Source organism: Glycine max, chromosome 7 (genome assembly GCF_000004515.6).
Source record: "Glycine max cultivar Williams 82 chromosome 7, Glycine_max_v4.0, whole genome shotgun sequence".
NCBI lineage: Eukaryota > Viridiplantae > Streptophyta > Magnoliopsida > Fabales > Fabaceae > Glycine > Glycine max.
The window spans coordinates 39,000,590-39,016,355 of NC_038243.2; the positions used below are offsets into that span (position 1 = coordinate 39,000,590).

The following is a 15,766-nucleotide window of genomic DNA, read 5'->3' on the forward strand; positions in this document are numbered from 1 at the left end:
GATTAGTTTTAGTTTTAGGTAGTTTAAAATATAAAAACACAAAAATATCTTTATCCGAAAGGTTTTAATTTGAATATTCATCTTTGCACTACTCCCTTGGGAGATGACTTGAGCTTCACTACAATTGGGATTTGGTTACACTTGGCCAACGTAAATCCTAATGTAATTAAAACGTTAACAATAATCCACATACATCCTCCATTTTCCAGTTGATTTCTTCACCATAACCACATTGGCTAACCAAATGGTGTAGTCTACTTCACAAATGAAGTTGGCCTTCAACAATTTTTTGGTTTCTGCTTCCATAGTTTTTCTCCTTTCTTCACCAAGTTTGCATTTTGTCTAAGCTACTAGTTTGGCATCAGAGAAAATTGCAAGCTTGTGGCAAATGAATCTAGGGTTGATGCTTGGCATGTCGGATATGCTCCAAGTAAACAGGTCGATGTTGCTTAAAAGCACTTGCTCTACTTTTTTTTGCACTATATCTTCCATTTTCTTGTCAATTTGTGTGCATTGATTTGATTCCTTGTCGATCTGGAAAAGCTCAATATCCTTTGTAGGTGTTGGTCGTCAATCTTCGTAATTTGATCGAGGATTAAGATCTTCCAAAGTGGTGACGACAGTGTTGATACTAAAGATCGGTGCCTTTCCTTTGTCTATCTCTTTTACCATGTTGTACATCTCAATCTTGCAACTTTTTACATAGCATTCACAAGCGTCAACTTGGTTAGCCTTCATAATGACAATTTCCCTAGTGGATGAAGGAAACTTCATTGCTAAATGAGGTGTAGAGACAATGGCTCCTAACTTGTTCAAAGTAGGTATGCCAAGTAAGATGTTATATGAGGTGTAGAGACTATTTGCAAATGCTCCTAGTTTCATTGTTGCTATCATGGCATGAAGGGCCACTCTGGGCTCTAGATCTTGGATTTTGACCGCGATTTGCGAAAATTGGGCCACGAAGTCATGTAATGATTCATTATTTGCTTGTTGGAGGTTGATCAATGCTACCGATGTCATGTGGTGAGGTCAACATATGGCATATTGGGCACCAAAACGTTAAACAAGTGTGTCAAACGAGTCAATCGTCCGAGGGGGCAGTTGATGCCACCATGTTAGTGTGGATCCCTTCAAGGAACTTGGAAAAACCCTGCATAAAATGACATCATTAGTAGTGTGCAAATTTACTTGGGTAATCTACATTTCCAAGTGTTCACCAGGATTTGTGGTCTCATCATATTAACCAATGTTTAGAGGCTATCATCCTAGAGGAAGAGGAGCATCGAGGATTTCATTGACAAAAAGATTTCGCTGACGTAACTCGATTGGTTGGCTTTGCTATCTTTGAGTGGATCATCAGCCATGTTTGTATGGTGGTTGGTATCGTGTGAAGAGTGCTCTCCTTCTATTACCACATTGTGAGTTGGAATCGTCTACTATGTGTTTGCTTAAGACTATTGTAACTGGGCTTGGATGGCCCTATTCTCTTCATGTAGAGCTTGCAAATATGCTCCTTGCTTTTGTCTTAATCTAGCCATCTTCTATGCTTTCTTCTTCTGTAGAGCCTCCAACGGCTCTTTGTACCCTTCCATCACCGAACTTTCTTCCATGGAAATCCTAGTCACTATACTCTTGTGATCGAAGGAAATTTCACTTCGGTCCCATGATGGACACCAAATGTTCTTATCAGATTATCCTAGATCTGATCTTTGAGTAACCTTCTTCCAATGCTTCTGAGCTCCTTCTTCAATGACGGGGAAAGGTACTTGAAAAGGGACTCTGATGCTAAATTCAGTGTCTGTTTTGGATGAGTATGGTGAATGGAGAGTAACTTACATGCATATACGTCATTTGTCATCTTATAGGGAGTGACGACGTCCAAGGTGGTAACTCCCCATGATATACATTAAAACATCGTGTGGTGAGTAGTAGTCGATTATCTGGTGTCAACTACCTGCAAGTATCGTATAGTACATGTATGAATCTAAAAGTGACATCATATAGCTCACATTGTATAAACAAATATACTTATGGGTATAAAATATGGGATGATGTCATGATGAAAATAATATAAAATGTCAATTTTTTATTTTAAAAACCTATATTCTACATGAATTCTAGTGCCAAGCGGTGTAGAAAATCACATTCCATGTCGATTATTACCAAACTAATGCAGGAAGTGGCTTGATATGTAGAATGACTCACTTCCTACGTTGGATTCTGGAGGAACCAATGTTGAATTTGTGGATTTTACATTGGTTTGGAACTAATATTTAATATACTTACATTTATCATTGTGTTGAACAACACCATTTTTGGAATTGGTGTAATATGCCTTCTAGTTAAAAGTGTTTGATATAACAATGTGCATGCTTTTTGGGTTGACCAATCATTTTTATTTTCTTTCTCTGGTTGACATATTTATGTTTCTTTAAAATTTAAGATTGAAATTTATAGTGATAATTGTTTATTAACATGTTTATTTTAGTGCAATAAATAAAATATAGATAATTATTTTATGATATTATTACACTTAGAAAAAAAATTGAAATGTGATGGTTCAATTATGCTACGAGCTTTACCGATAGGGCTAAAAATACCCACATTTAATTTGGGCTCAAAATTTAGAGCTCAAGCCCTATATTTAATTTATCGGACAAGTTCAAGAAAGTTCTACCCGTCCAACTTATTTGGTCACTTTTATTGTCTACTACAATAACATATGTTATTACATTTTATGTGTGTCAAATTAATTCTACTTGCAAATTTTAAATCAATTTTATTTTACATTTTAGTTTCTGAATTTTCTCCTATAATAACGAATTTTCAAAATTAAAATATATGTAAAATTAAAAATTGCAAAAATGTCATTGAATTCTTAATAAATTACTAAATTAGGGATGAATAAATAAATAATTATGAAAACCTTAAATTTTGAAAATTTTGGGAAATAACCATTGAAAAATTATTCTAAATCTAAAATACATTTTTAACAAATGTAAAATGACCATTTTACCTTTCATTTAATTTATCAAGTAAATAGTCTTGTTTCACCTAAAAATACAAAATAAACTCTAAGAAAATCTATTCTCAGTGAATTTAATTTAATAATAATATAACAATAGTTATTGAGATGAGACATTACAATTTTATAACTTAAAGGGTTGGGGTTGGAAAGAAGAGTTTAAGGGTTGAAAGGAAAAGAAAAAGAAATTGTGGGTTTGAATTTCTCCCACTAATATTTCAACAAAATTAATAACTAATATTGGCTAATAAAAAAAAAAAACCTTATATAACTTCTTGTAGGTTTTTCTACCAAAACTAGCTAGGGTCATTTAACCTACTTTTTGTACAGCATTTTTCTAAATTTCATTATAAATTATCTAAATAATTTTAATTACAAAACCACTTCTATCCCTCTCTAATTAGATGAAATAGTGGTACTTAGCAATTGTTTAAATTTTTAATCCATTAACTTATTTATTTGAGATTCTTTGTTTACTATGATCACTTAAAACTTTAACTTCGTCACTTTTCTTCAAGAATAGTAACCTCACAGTCTTCGATAACAACCAACAAGGCACCAAGGTTCCGAATTTGACTCCAAGATAAATTGAAAACCACACTAAATGGCCGAGCATTTGGATGGGTAGCCTCTTGGTTTAGCTCTGTAAGGTGATTTTGAGGTGTACAGTAAGGAACAAGTAAGTACTAATGTAAAGTTTGGGGTTTGGTGAAAGTAAATGGACAAGTACTCTTAGTTAGAAGCATTAGCTACATTTCGACTAAGTAATTGCAAAAAAAAAAAAACCTTTGTTAGGGTGAATGGGGTTAGGAGTTCAATATAGTCTAAATAGCAAGAATTCTATTTTGAATTTTCACGGTCCAAAGTTAGGCTTAAAATATTATTTTTGGAATAAGGAATGGTATTCTATGGTTATATTGAGGAACCTAATGGGCATGTTGGGGAATTTGGATCCTCTCCAACATAGGGGATGGCAATAGTTATATATTCCACATTATGGACTTTGTATCATAATGTATAATGTTGCATGTACGGCACGAGAGTAATAGGGTAATTAAAATGAACAACACGTGTTACTTATAAAATTTAACGTTTTATATATACATATTTATGGATCCATGATGTATGGGCCTTACATGTTAGATTAGTGGAAGTCTTAGTCCATAGTTACCTAATAATGATTATATTACCTTTAAGTAAACTTCATCCATTAATCTTCACTCAGTCAATTTCTATCTTACCATATATCCAAGTGATGGCTAGCCATGGTCAATGGGTGTTCAACTATGGCTAAGGGATACTTACTTGGCTAGGGTCAAGAAAGGCTTGACTATGGTTGAGGGGTGTCTGGGCGTGGCCAAGGGATGTTGAACTATGGTTGGGGGATAGTTAGTCTTGTATGATAATTTACAATATAGTCGAGGGGTATCTCACTTCAATGTGTACACTAGTCATGTCTACAACATGTACGTCTTGCACATTATGGATCACTTGGAATAGCTTAGGATGAAAAATCTTTATGAAATGAACTCTTTGTAACACCCTAAAGGAATGTTACCTTAAACAATTATTTTTTCATATCATGGAGTGAATATAACATCATATATGATTATTATTACTCAAGAACCCAACCGGTAAATTCATACATCATTCCTATGCAACGATATAATATACATAACACATGGGTAATTTCCCATGCATAAGAAAACCTGTATAAAAGAATACAAACTATCCAACAAAAACTAGCTTAAGAAGATACAAATCATCAAAACATCAATATCTTCAAAGTTATCTCAAACCTCTTGCATACTTGTTCATTTTGAAATACACATACGCAAACTCGCCAAGACTTTAACTTAAAAGGCTTATAATTTGTCTTCAAAAGATTCGGCATAATTAAATCACAAAATCTTTGGACTTAACACTTAACATGTGAGAGTTACTGTTTTTTAAGATAATACCACTCCTATAGTCTCTCTCTTATTTTACTATATTAAGAACCGGTTTGAGAATCATAAATTTTCTTTTCATATGAAAATCATTATCCTAATGATTTTTATTGTTTTCTATTTTACATATTATGTTGTTTTCGTGATAGAATCCAGATGGAGTAAACTTAGTAAAGTCTAAAATCAAGTATACCATTGAAAGGGACAAGCAGCAACGTTATCAATTTCATATCTATTTAAAACATTATGATTGTCACGGCCCTCACGGGGACAGGTAGGTTAATTGCAGAGTGGGTCGAGTTTACTAATCAAACTAATTAGTAAAATAAGAGAATAAAAAAATGAATGGAAAGCAAAATAAAAAACGAGTTCATTTATATACATACATATATATATATATATATATATATATATATAATGATATTTTTGACATATTAAATAACTATGAAATAGTTTTTAGTTAATCTTTTCTTTTACCTAGCTCAGTATACTAAGTTATTCACGAATAGAAGGCGTTGACAGAAAGAAAAAAAAAAAGTAGATACGAATTATCAAGAGAAGCATATGCACCTGAACCTGACTATGATTAAGCCGTGGAATAGTTGGAGCAGGCAAATTGGAAACTTTCCCATCACTTTGTCTTTGACTCTATATTCCCTTCTCTTCTCTAATTATTTTGATCTCAACCACTTACTTTCCCATCACTTTGACTCAAAGCAACTGACCTTTACCTTCTATTAGTCTTCACCTGACGTTGGGTCTCTTGTTTCCTTCTCAAGAATCTTACTATCCTTTTGTCATGGGTTGGTTGTGAGTAGAGAAATGAGGAAATGGAAGAGAATAAGTGAGAAGAGAAATAGATTTAATATGAAAAAAATATAAGTGATTTGGTTGAAAATAAATAAGATGAAATAGAATAGAAATATTTAAATTAAAATATTTTAGTAGGTAAAAAAATTAATATTAAGTAAAAATATATTATTATTACTATTATTATAGAATAGGAGAAGACTTGCCGGTTAAGCACTAGCACAACAGCAAGTGGATAAAGTACAATTTCTTTGCAAATCTCTTCATTCTAATGTGAAATTTTTTCTCTATGGGTCCCACTAATTTAATTAAAAAAAAAGTTATCTACATCTCATCGCAGTTGAACCACCACCATCCCCGTACTTCTCCTCACTTCTCTGTCTTTCCTTACTCTTCTCATACATTTGATTGCAACCAAATCACCCCTTAAATTTCTATGTTCACATATTACTTTCCAAATGTTATAAGGGTATTTCTAATGGTAGAACTTATTTTAGATTTTTAACTCACTTTTTTGGATCCTTTAGTACTATATGTAAAATTTAAGAACTCACATAAATTTTCACTTTAAAAGTATAACTAATTTTAGATTCTTAACTTACTTTTGTGGTTTCCATAATGGATTCTAACATTTTTATATTTTTTAAGAATTATTTTTGATGTAAATTGAAATAATTATTCATATAAATTTCAATTATGAAACAATAAATACATAAATAATAAAAATATTAAAAATTTAATTAATTTATCATTAAAAGTTAAATTGATGACAAATGAATAACATTATGTGAACATCAAAATTAATTTTCATTATTCTCATGCCTCAAATGTTACCAACTATACTCCATCATGTTGCCAATGAATTAATCTTTCATTAATATGCTTATCAAACAGAGAGGATTTTAGGAATTTTCACTCTCATGAGAAAATTGATAATTTTGCAAGAAATTATAATAAGAGTGACAATTAAATTGAATCCGTTTATCAATAAAGAAATAAAATTAGAATTGAAATTGGGAATAAGATTGAAATTGAAAATTTGAGATTGAGAAATTAAGAATGAGAATGATAGATGTTGTGCAAAATATGATCACCAATAACGATTTATAGCATTTCACATGGCCAAATTTTACAATATTTTAATTTGAAAAATTACAAAAAATCACTTCACTACACTAGCAAACCATTAAATTTTTAAGTGAAAATAGAAAAATTTGTAGGAAAGGTTCCAAATTATAACTACACTAATAAGCTATTTGATAAGCAACTAATCAACTATTTGACTAGCAACCATAGAAAATGCAATGGTAAAAAAAAATGATTCACCCCACTTTCCTCGCTTCCCCTCCCCATCCCACACTGAGAATCATTCTTCACACAAGAACTCACTAAGAACTAGTGATAGAGATGGTCTAAGATAACTTTCAAATTTTTGGATCCATGACTTATGTGGTCCAACATAATTAATTTAACGAGGGAGATCATTAAAGTTTAACCGGTAGAATTGGTCAAAGAGATAATGTAATGGAATTTGTAAAGTAGTCCCTAAATAATTAGGACATTTATAAATTGTAGTGCTTTTTTGCAAGAAAATCCGAAATCAAAGTATTGCAACATGATGGTAAGATACAGTTGAATATGGGAGATTACTTCATATTTCTCGTCATGAAAAAGTCATTTTGTACCACTAGATATACTAATTTATTGAGATTTATTTTCTTTTTCTTTTCTACCTTTTTATGTTTTTTCTTGATTTATCATCATCTTCCTCCTACTTGTTCCTAGAGATGGCAATGGGTAGGTCTATAACATTCATTCTCATACATTTTAAAAAAATCCTCATACATGGTCCTATACCCGCATGGGTAGTAACTTTAATCATCATTCTCATACTCGTTGGGTACCTACATACCCATACTTGCACGTGCAACCTGCACTTTACTTATGTATAAAGTTAATAAATCAACATAAAAATTAATCAAAACAATTACTAAAAATTCAAAATGCATTCTTAAATTTAAAAAATATAACATTAAGAACATATACACATAAACAAGCAACATTGCATTGATACATCCAAACTCAAGTCATAAATAAACAACATTATAAATATAATCATCCAACATAGCGCAATTCTTAAAGTTAATGTTTTAATCGTTTTACAAAAACACTAATTAAACATGGACATTATGTGGTGAAAATATTCTCCAAGACCTATAAAAAAATATATAGTAAAACTAATTAGCTTATAATTATATATTATAAATTTTAAAAAAACATAAATGGATAGGATATTTGATCTCATCATCAGCTTCTCCATATTTTTGCAAACACTTATCTCCAAAGTCTATATATTGTTTTGGTCTGCTAATACCAATAGAAACTAGAACATGACAAAAAGACGAATACATTAGACTATAAAAAATGATAAATAAAACTACCAATAGAAGATAAAACAACTCTAATTGAATGAAAAAATAATGTAATTTTCATTACCTTGTTATTTATGTTTCAACCAACGTTGTGCACACATAAGTGTCTTCAAAGTAAACTCATGAAACCTAGAACGATGAGGACTCAACAACCTACCTCCTATGCTAAAAGCAGATTCTAAAGCAACCATTGAAATTGGGATTGTCAAAACATCCTTAGCAATTTTCTACATAATTGGATATTTGATCCCATTTGTTTTTCACTCCTAGGCAAAACTTTCTCATCCAAGTAGAGGTGTAGTTTATACTTTGTTTGTATCTCAATTGTTTCCTTCACAAATGAGTTATAGTCACTAAGGAAATTTCTAACATTCAGATTATCCAAATTTGACTCAATATCTAAAGTTGATTTTTCCTCTATTCCCTTAGCCTTAACTTGATACTCTTCAAACAATGAGTAACTCAACTTCCTATTTGTTAATTTCAATTGAAGATGAACTTCCATAAAACTTAGGAAAAAGGTACTCCAACAACTTAAATTAGTATCTTGGATCTAAAATAATAGCAATCCTCATAATTCCATGAATAACAAACCAATATTTCTCAAATTTGGCAATCATTTTTGAAGTCATATTTCTAATAGCTACAATTGGACAAATTCGTCATTGCTGCAAAGAGAGTTTTATTTCACACATCAAAGGGAAGAATGCATTGGTTGTTGGATATAGTGTCCCAAAAAACATTTCAATTACACGATTAAAAACTTCCAACCTAGTACAAATCTCTCTTGCAATTTCCCACTCATCTAATGTAGGCAAACATGTATATAAATGTTCTCTTGTTTTCAAAAGATTAAAAACATCTTTGTAAGTCAATGCAACAACAAGCATTCAATAAGTGGAATTCCATCTAGTTTTACAATCAAGAATAAGTTTCTTGTGACTGAAACTTTGATTTGATGTGCTACTTCCCTAAAGGTTTGTTCTCTTTTAGGTGAAGTTGTCCAAAATACAACACTATTTCTAACCTTCGCTATGCCCTCTCCAAGAGCACTCAACCCATCTTGGGTAATTAAATTTAAAATATGTGCACAACATCTTATGTGAAATAATTGACCAGCAAGCATAAGAGAAGAAGAATCAATTTGGTTGAACAAACAATCCAACAAGAGAATAAATAGTACCACAATTATCCAAAGTAATGGTGGACAACTTTGTATCAATATTTCATTCCATAATGCACTGTAACAACACCTTAGAAAGAACTTCAACCATGTGCGAACATGCTACATATACAAACATATCATGCAAAATAATTAATTAAATGACAATACAATGCAAAATGCCATGTGTATTTGGATTTTAAAAATAATAACTAAATTCATACCATAAGATGCGACTTTGCAATTCCCAATTATCATCAATTAAATGACCTATGATGGTCATATACCCTTTCTTTTGATTACCAACTGTCCACAGGTTTGTAGTTAAAGCAATTCTACTTCCAATGCTTTCTAAATATCCCATGATGTTCACCTTTTCATACTCATATATCTTCACAATATCACTATTGATTGTGTTTCGACTTGGAATCTTAAGCAAAGGTTGAAGACCTTCAAAATATATTATGAACCCCAAATGTTCCACCATTGAAAGTGGATACTCATGAACTATAATCATGTAAGCAAGGTCTTTTCTTAATTGCTCTGGATCAAAAGTATAGTTACACATATAAGTACTTGACCCATCTACCTTCTTTTGTTCTTTCAACAAAAGTGATTGTCTGATATGCATATATGGTTTTCTTTTACAAGTTGCCAAGTGTTTATGCAAATAAGTTTTTCCATGAGATCTCTTAGCTGTCAAATGCTTGTTGCAATAATTGCACATCGTCTTATCCTCACCATTGATCTTTCTTCTCCTGAAGTGGTTCCAAACAACAAATATCTTCCTTTTTTGTCATCCTCGGTTACTTCATTATCTTTAGATTCATTATCCTCATCTACATTAATAATAGGAAGAAGGTTTTCAAATGTAGATTGATCTTTAACACACAAATTATCCATAGGATTACTACTTGTAGATTCCTTTGAAGGAGGCACGTCATGTTGAGTTTCCATCTATAATTAACATTATATAAAAAAGGAAACAATAAAAAAAATTACATACTACAGTGTGCACTAAACCATAAAGAATACAAATTTAGAGCATTAAATTATAACAAATAGTATATATCTACACTTTGAAGAAATATTATAACAAACAGAATATTGTAACAACAATACAACATGCATCGTAGCATTAAAATTCCTGAATTTAGCAAACAAAATATTGTTCACAATTGAAGCACCAAATAGAATATTATAATTAATTTTTAGTTCACAATTGAAGCACCAAATAGTATATTATAATTAATTTTTAGTTCACAATTGAAGCACCAAACAGAATATTCAGCAAAAAAAAATATTGATTCGTAAATAAAATACCTAAATTTCTCATTTCAACAGGACAAATTTTTTGGGTGAAGATTTGTTTGGGGCATTGAAGGAAAATAGAAAGAAAAATCACTAATGTAAGAATGTATGTATCTTGTCTTTTCATTCTCGATTTTCTCTCACCTTAATGTTGTTTACCAAAAGAAGGCTACCAGAAACCAGTTACCGACCATTTAGAATAAAAGAAAGACACTTGAATCTAACTTGGGTGGATAGACAAAATCAAATAAAAAGGCACAATGTACATTGTAGGAAGATCAATACATATATAGTTGTAGGAAGATTATTAGTATATATATAGTAGTGGTACGGTGGCAGAGGTCGTGGTGGCTCGGGGTCGTAGTGGCACGGGTCGCAGTAGCATAGTGGCACAAGTTGTGTTGGCAAAGGTCGCAATGGCATGGTGTCGTGGGTTGCGGTGGTGGCGATACTCACAATCATAGTTGAGATTTGAGAAGAGAAGAGATGCATTGAATAGTGATAGTGAGTACTCGTTCGTGAGTCATGAACGTGAAAGATTGAAGGTGAAGGCTTGGAGGGATTAGACATTTAGATTTAAGGTTTTGTTACTTTTTAGTAGTCATAAAATTAAAAAATGCATAATTTTCTTTTACATAAAAAAATTACTATATATATATATATATATATATATATATATATATATATATATATATATATATATGCATATGTATGTATATATGTGTGGGGCGGGACGGGGTGAGTACTATAGTACATGTATCCATCCCATGACATACTCCTTAATGTATGTGATGTGATGAGTCATTGAGTTGTAAATATTATTATTATGTCATCAAGTTGTTACTTGACAATAAAGACTAAAATTAAAAAAATATATTAAATTGTGCAGGTACCAAAATCATTTTTTAAGGATCAAATTAAAAATAACCCTATTTTTTAGGAATCAAAATCATATATAAACCAATAAAATTTTATATTGTTGGAAAAATGAGAGAAGTTACATGAAAGAAAAGTGTGTAAGACCTAAATATTTTTTTCTGTAGAGTGTGAAAATTTGTGGGAGAAAACTGAAAAGAAAAAAAAAACATGAGGACCAAAAAGACAATTAAAATAACATTTTTATAATTATATGAAAATATTAGTATCGATAAATATGTCTTTATAACATCCTTACTTACCTTTTACTTCTACTTCTTTCTTACTTTTCTCAATCTAAATAATTTGAAATTTTATCCATTTTTTCCTCATTTTCTCTCCTCTTTTACTTCTTTCTTCTCAAAATCTTTCCTCATCCAAACAAAGCATTAGTGCTTGTTTAAAAGTTATTTTTTATTTATTTAGGAAAATATTATAAAAAATAACTACTTCTTTAAAATAAACGAATTGAAATGTACTCTAAAAGGTCATGGCATAGGCATTCCAGGCTTCATGGTGCTAGACAGATTGTGTGGAAGATTTATTATTATTATTATTATTATAACAAATATAAAGTTTAGAATGCTGACTTAAATATGTTTTTTTTTTACTTTTTTAATTTTGGTTCTTGTAATTTTTTGTTTATTTTTAATTCGTATAAGTATAAGTTTTTTCATTTTGATCCGTGTATGCATACATTTATGAAAATTAAAATATTAAAGGTACTAAATTGAAAATATGCAAATTTACGTAAACAAAAAATAACTAAAATATCTTATATGAATCAAAACTAAAAAAACGAAAACTTATGAAAAGTAAAAGTAAACAAAAAAAATTATCAACTCTAAAAATAAATAAATAAAATATAAATTTATAAAAATTAAAAACATATTTAAACTTTCAATTTCACTTTTGTTAAATTGAAATTTAGGAAAGAGATGTGAACATGAGACATATACCCCTTTGCCAAAACCATACTGCCAAGTCTTGCACGCATTTGGATCCAATCGGAGTACGGGCGGAAAAAAACCAACTCAATCACAGTCCAATATTTTAGTCTTATAATCCGTTTCAAGGATTCGGTGAATCAGAAACATTAAGAGGACCAACTCTTGGACGTTCAGACACAATGTCCTCACCAACCCCACACCAACTTCAATGGCCATGTGTAATTTTTAACTACACCCGTGGGGCCCAGCATTCGAACAAGCCACTAGTTGATCACCAACACCCCACTTTCAACCTGTGTTTTGTTTGTGAATTGTGATCTACACAACTAAGAAAATAAGATAAAAAAATAAAAAGAAAAAAAATCTTGAAAAGTACTAATATAAAAGTCAACACTTTATTAGTTAGCAAATAGCGATACTCTTATTATACCAAGGAATATATTTAAGATTTAAATATATTTGTTTTTGTAATTTATTGTTTTGTTTTTGTTCTTGCAATTTTTTTATTTTAATCTTTATAAAATATGTTTTTTATTTTAAACGTTTTAAATAGTATTTTTTTTATTGTTAAAAACACTTTTTTTATTGTTTAAAGTATCATCTAAAGTGCGCTAGGACAAAAAATAAAATAAATATATTTTATAAAAACAAAAATGAAAAAAAATATTAAATTACAGAGATAAAAAATATATTTAAATCTAAATTTAATTTTCCTTAAGAAATATTTTATGTTTAAATGTTTCAACTTAATAAAATTCTCTCTCCAAAAAAATATCTATGATCTAGAAATAAAAATCTGACTTAGCTTGTGAATAATATACTATTTATTTAAAAACATTAAACTTTTAAAACTGCTAGAGTTATGACAGTGTTTGGCACTAAGTCACTAACAAGTTGAAGATAAATCCTTAGAATTATCTGGAGATAACTGGAGTTACTTTAAAAAATGAGTAAGGTCCTTTTCAAAAAAATAAATAAATGAGTAGGGTCTCCTTCTCTAAATGCATTTCATTAAAAAAAAAGAGTATGGTATAATAAATTAGTTTTTTATAAAAGTACAATTCAATGGCCGAATTCTATTTCCTGCTGCAAGAGGATCATAAACATTTATGTTCCATTTAAAGTGTCATAATTCATTTAAAATGATGTCATAACCTATTTATCAACCTATTTTGATAAATGCAGAAAATCCCCTACCAACAAATGAAGCAAACAAGAGCATATGGGTCTATTATTAAGTGGAGCCTAGTAATGACATGCTCATTGTGCAATCGTTATACGACAATCCTCACCAACCCCGGACCGGACGCCAACCGGTTCAACCAAACACCACACCGGTTCGAACCGGCCTTTTCATTTGCATTATATTAACAACCCTCCTATGCCCCCCACTTCATCAAGCTCCAATCAACTCTTCAAAAGGGAGAAGAAAAGGAAAGAAAACTCTCAAAAAACTATTATAGCAATGGCAGAACAAAACCAAAACCAAACAACTGAAGCTGGAAGGCACCAAGAGGTTGGTCACAAGAGCCTTCTCCAGAGTGATGCTCTTTACCAGGTACCACCCCAATTGCATTCCTTTGATAAAAAGAAAAAGAAAAAAAATCTTTTTCTCTTTTGGGTTTTTGATAAAATGGTTATGTTGAAAAAAAAATCTATTTTTTGGGGGTTTTTGATAAAATGGTTATGCTGTGTTTAGTATATTCTGGAGACAAGTGTCTACCCAAGAGAACCTGAATCCATGAAAGAACTGAGAGAGTTGACAGCAAAACACCCATGGTATATATAATTTATATAATTTCATTTTTTCAATTGACATTTTGACACCTATTAATATGATTGGTTTGGTTTCTCTGCTCGTGGTTACTGATTTTTTGTTGAAAAAAAAACAACAGGAACATCATGACAACCTCTGCAGACGAAGGGCAGTTCTTGAACATGCTCCTTAAGCTCATCAATGCCAAGAACACCATGGAAATTGGTGTCTACACTGGGTATTCACTTCTTGCCACCGCTCTCGCTCTTCCTGAAGATGGAAAGGTATGAAAAGCTTCTTCTTGGCAAAACCATTTCTTTATGCAATTATACTCAAATGGGTATTTATTTATTAATTACATCCAATTTTGGGAAAGAGTGTCCAATTATGGCATGATGTGTTAAACAACAAAAATTGTCTGAAATTTAAGTTATTGTTTGTACCTGGTGCAGATCTTGGCCATGGACATTAACAGGGAGAATTATGAATTGGGTTTGCCTGTAATTAAAAAAGCTGGTGTTGACCACAAAATTGAATTCAGAGAAGGTCCTGCTCTACCAGTTCTTGATGAAATGATTAAAGATGTAAGTTTTTTCCATCTCTCAATGTCCCAATTGAAAAAAAAAATATTTTCACTCTCTTAAGTTTAATAGTATATCCTTTTTAGCCTCGAATTAAAATTTATATTTTTTAATCCTTTAAATTTGTAAAATAATTTTTTTAGTCATTACTATGATAAAAAGTTATCACTAATTATGCATCAAAATAGTAAAAAATCAGTCAAAATGGACTAAAAAAAGTATTTCATGAATTCAATATAATAAAAAACAAATTTTAATTTAAGGATTAAAGAAAAATTCTGAGAGACTAAAAATATACTAGTATTTAAAAAAAAAACAATTGGAGGAGTTAAAAAGGGTAATTGGGTAGTGATTGTGTGTGGTGAAATGCAGGAGAAGAACCATGGAAGCTATGACTTCATCTTTGTTGATGCGGACAAGGACAACTACCTCAACTACCACAAGAGGTTGATAGAGCTTGTAAAAGTTGGGGGCGTGATCGGGTACGACAACACCCTATGGAACGGATCTGTGGTGGCACCCCCTGATGCTCCTCTTAGGAAGTATGTTAGGTACTACAGGGACTTCGTGCTGGAGCTCAACAAAGCCCTCGCTGTGGACCCCAGGATCGAGATTTGCATGCTCCCGGTTGGTGATGGAATCACTATCTGCCGTCGGATCAAGTGATTTCTGATCATCATAATCGTGGACCACCGTTGCTTCTTCTGCACACCCTATAGTGATGACTGGTCATCATTGAGTGGCACCTGCTAATGCATTTAAAAGCAATCAATACTTTTCTTTCAAAAAAAAATATGTGTCTGTACTTTTCTCTATTACTCGTGTGGAAAACTGTGGACAATTAAACGTTCTATATGCAAGTGACTTTTTTCTTA

The 15,766-nt window shown here is 31.1% G+C and overlaps 1 protein-coding gene across 1 annotated transcript; it reads left to right on the forward strand.

The window, feature by feature from the left end:
• The first annotated feature begins 13,765 nt into the window (after nucleotides 1-13,765).
• Nucleotides 13,766-15,766, forward strand: LOC100779260 (caffeoyl-CoA O-methyltransferase). The gene is made up of 5 exons (XM_003529355.4): nucleotides 13,766-14,112; nucleotides 14,254-14,333; nucleotides 14,450-14,594; nucleotides 14,763-14,894; nucleotides 15,264-15,766. Exons 1-5 carry the CDS (start codon nucleotides 13,936-13,938, stop codon nucleotides 15,555-15,557), a joined length of 828 nt encoding a protein of 275 aa, XP_003529403.4. The 5' UTR covers nucleotides 13,766-13,935; the 3' UTR covers nucleotides 15,558-15,766.